The sequence below is a fragment of the Psammomys obesus genome, unplaced genomic scaffold (genome assembly GCF_907164565.1).
Source record: "Psammomys obesus unplaced genomic scaffold, mPsaObe1.curated_primary_1811, whole genome shotgun sequence".
NCBI lineage: Eukaryota > Metazoa > Chordata > Mammalia > Rodentia > Muridae > Psammomys > Psammomys obesus.
The window spans coordinates 206,261-210,106 of record NW_026590187.1 but is presented as its reverse complement, the minus strand read 5'-3'; the positions used below and the strand labels follow the sequence as shown (position 1 = coordinate 210,106).

General features: G+C 54.5%; 1 protein-coding gene across 1 annotated transcript in view; it reads right to left on the bottom strand.

Annotated features, from left to right (window-relative positions):
* The window catches only part of Zan (zonadhesin), a 62,469-nt gene that overhangs the window by 33,764 nt on the left and 24,859 nt on the right, over positions 1-3,846 (bottom strand). The window contains exon 13 of the mRNA XM_055606673.1: positions 2,395-2,536. Within this exon, the coding sequence (XP_055462648.1) occupies positions 2,395-2,536 (142 nt within the window). The remainder of the gene's footprint in view (positions 1-2,394; positions 2,537-3,846) is intronic.

Here is a 3,846-nt window from a genome sequence, read left to right as displayed (position 1 = left end):
CACCTGTCCTCTCTCCTCCCCCATCACTCTGCCTTCACCTGTCCTCTCTCCTCCCCCATCACTCTGCCTTCACCTGTCCTCTCTCCTCCCCCATCACTCTGCCTACTCCGCTCTCTCCCCCATCACTCTGCCTTCACTAGTCCTCTCTCCCTCATCACCCTCTGAACTCTTGCTGGCCCTGGTGATGGGGGCGGGGGGACACCTATGTTTATGGGAACCTGAGTAACTTCAGTCTAAGCCCAAATGAACAACTGTGGTAACATTTTCAAACTGGTAAAGACTTGGGGAAACAGAACTGAGCACGGTTTTCAGCCCTCAGCTCTTACTGCTACCATTAGCCCCGGATGACGAGCTAACACATCTAAAGAGAGGACCTCAGCTGCAACACTGCCTCCGTGAGAATGGCCCGTGGACACCCTTGCTGGGCATTTTCTGGGTTCTTAGTTATGAAAGGAGGCTTTGCCCACCGTGGGCGGCGCTATCTCTGGCGGGTGGTCTGAGGCTGGACCAGAAGGGGCTGAATGTGACTTTGGAAGCCGGTGAAGCAGGGTTCCTTCTCACGTCTGTTTCTGTTCCTGAAGGATTGTGGTCTGTAAACTGAATACTCCTATCCTCCCCAGCTTGCTTTTGGTGGTGGCGTTCCTCACAAACCAGAGCACTTCTGTTTCGTGAGAGCTCAGGCAACGTGCACAACTATGCCAAATTAGACATTTCCAGCTAAATCTTACTCTAAGCAGCTGTTTCTTCTACTTCTGGATGGATTTCACATGGAAATAAATTTCGTGTATTGTTTGAGCTCTGTGAAATTCCAGCCTGCTGATAAACACAGCAACAACACAAACCAAGAAACTCTCTGGACAGTTGCACTTGGACCAAAGAAAATGTCAACTTGACCTTAAATATGAACTCTCCATAGAATGATCAATCACACACACACCAAAAAAAAAAAAAAAGGCTGCAAATTGCTGCATTACTCTTATTACTGAAGACAATATATCAACAAACTCCTCCAACAAAAGTCCCTTAGAAAGATCAAATGGCTTACTTCCTGTTTGTTCTGGTTTCAGGCTTTTGCTGTTTTGGATTTTTTTTTTGTTTTGTCTTTTGAGACAGGGCTTCTCTGCGTAACAGCCCAGGCTGTCCTGGAACTCCCTTTAGGGGTTCTCGGAGGGCCACCTGCCCCGGCTCCCCAGGGCTGCCGTTAAAGGCCTGCGCCACCACCGCCTGGTTGCTTTGTGGTTTCGCTGTTTAGCCCTGTCTGTCCTGGACCTCTGTAGAACAGGCTGGCCTTGAACTCACAGAGATCTGTCTGCCGAGTGCTGGGATTACAGGCGTGCGCCACCACACCCCGAAAAACGGCTTATTTCTGGAATCACATCAGCTCCAACGAGTAAGTACGGCGAAGAAGTATGCAGGAGCTGGGTGCAGTGAGCTGGTGTGGTTTAAGCGGGGCGCTGGGCTCGGCCTCCTCTCCGCAAACCTGAGCTGCGGGAGGCCGGCAGCCCTCGACGGCGGTGGCGAGCCCGCGCTCGCGGCTGGGGGCTGAGCGCCCGGCTCCAACTTCTTCCCCCTCCCGCCCCCTCTCGCTGCTCTTTCCGGCTGGAGCGTTTGCTCGGGAGGGCTCTCATCCCGGAGGTCCTGTCGCCGTCGCTCCTCAGGGCACAGCGGTCGCTCTGCGTCCCCGGTGCTGCCGTTCTTCCTTCCAGAATGTTCTGTCAAGCTCCTGGCTTCGCAGAGGCGCTGCCGCCCCGGAACCACCGCTGTCGCCTTGCACTCCTCGTAGATCGATCGTCAGCCAGCCGTCACTAAGTAACGGCGTTTTTAAACCGCCTCTGGGCTGGCGCAGTCGCAGAGCGTGGGTCAAAGGGGCTCACAGTTCAGTTCCCAGCAGCCACAGTGCCGGTCCGGGTGTGCTAGGGGCGCGTAGGCCCTGCAGTTCCGGGGAGTGTGACCCCTTTTCTGGCTTCTGCAGGTATCTGCGCTCACACACACACACTGAGAACGCAAATTAAACAGTGAGACAGCCCCGGGAGGCCTCCGACGTTTGCCCCTCCTGCCTCCACCTGGCTGGAGTGCACTGGGCTCGGCCACAGCTTCGTATGTGGGTGTTCTCAAGGACTTGCTCGAGTCTCAGTGCCGTGGAGGGAAGGCAGGTCCACCCCGGCACACAGCGTGCAGGAAGGCCACCGCGGTGGGACGGCGCCCTCGCGAGCGAGCTCCGTCAGGAAGCAGGGAGAGGGTGCTGGGGCCCAGCCTGACTTCTCTCCGTGCGGCCGGGAGCCCAGCCCGCAGAGCGGTGCGGCCCACGTTCAGTGTGGGTCTTCTCAACCGAGAAACATCCCGACGGCCCCGCGCAAAGCCAGCAGAGCCTGCTCGGCTCCCGCGGGGACTCACCTAGGGCGTGGCAGCCTAGGACGCCGTCCCGGTAGCCGCAGGCTTCCTGAGCCTTGCACTTCCAGGGCTGGCAGCGGAAGCTGTCGTTGCCCTCGCACGTGCAGATCTCTTTGCAGTCCGGGTTAAACCAGTGCTCCTGGACCTGGGACGCAGAGAAGAGAAACAGCTGGCCTCCGTGTCAGCCAGCTGGTCTTCCCGAAGGCCAGGCTTAGGAGCGGAGGGTCTGGGTGTGAACTGGCAGAGCAGCATATGCCAAGCGCAGCAAAAGACCCTCTTCCAAGGGAACAGGGCAGGAAGGGGTGGCGCAGGCCTCCTCCGCTGCACTCCGCACCATTCCCACACACTAATAAAACGTTTAATAAGAGAAAGGAGGTCCAGCGAGGCGGCTCAGGAGGTGGGAACCCCTAGGGCCAAGCCTCAGGGTTCAAGTTCAATCCTGAGACCCACTCCTGCAGATTTCCCTCTGACCTCGGCGTGTGAACACAAACACAGCGAGCAAATAAATGCAATAAAGAATTTAACATAAATAACGACAGAGAAAAATCCCCAGAGAATAGACAAACCAGTGGGAGAGGGGCAGGAAGTAACTTTTAGTCATGTGTTCCCTCATGTGACCAGCGGCCAGCTGGAGCAGGCAGGCACAGCTGCCCGCCACGAACACCACTGTCAATACTTGCTCTCTCTTTTAAGAGATACATGCTGTCTGTCTGTCTGTCTGTCTGTCTGTCTGTCTGAGACAGAGGAGCCCGACTGGCCTAGAACTCCAGATGCTCTACTTCAGCCTACCCAGAGCTGTAATTACAGATAACAGCCTCCACACATGTGATGTCTTAATTATCAGAAGAGCTCCAAGCAGAAAAAGGTGTACAACAGGGCCTCAAGGCAGGTGGAGGACTCCAACAGGAAGACATGACTCAAAGGCAGAGCAAGGTTTGGGGAAAAGGCTACCAAACCAAGTTTGGTCATACACACACACACACACACACACACACACACACTTTTTTTTTTTTCCTAGCACTGGGGTGCCAGAGCCAAGAGGATTGAGACTGAGGCTAGCAAGAAGTACATAGCCAGATCTTGTCTCAAAAATCTGAGGTTAAAAAAAAAGGAAAAGCCAGGCAATAGTGGCTCACACCTTTAATCTCAGGGCTCAGGAGGCAGGAGGACCTCTGAGTCTGAAGCCAGCCTGGTCTACAGAGTGAGTTCCAAGACAACCAGGGCTACACAGAGAGACCCTATCCAAAAGAAAAAAAAAAAAAAAAAGAAAAAAGAAAAAAGAAGAAAAGAAGAAAAGAAAAGAACAACAACAAAAAAGCTAGAGTTTTGGTGCATTAACCGGTACTACAACTCGGCTGTAGAGCCCCTGCCTAGAATTCCCCAGTGTGTATGTGTGTCTTAGTGGTAGAGCCCCTGCCTAGAATCCCCCAGTGAGGGGCTGGGGTGTGGCTCAGT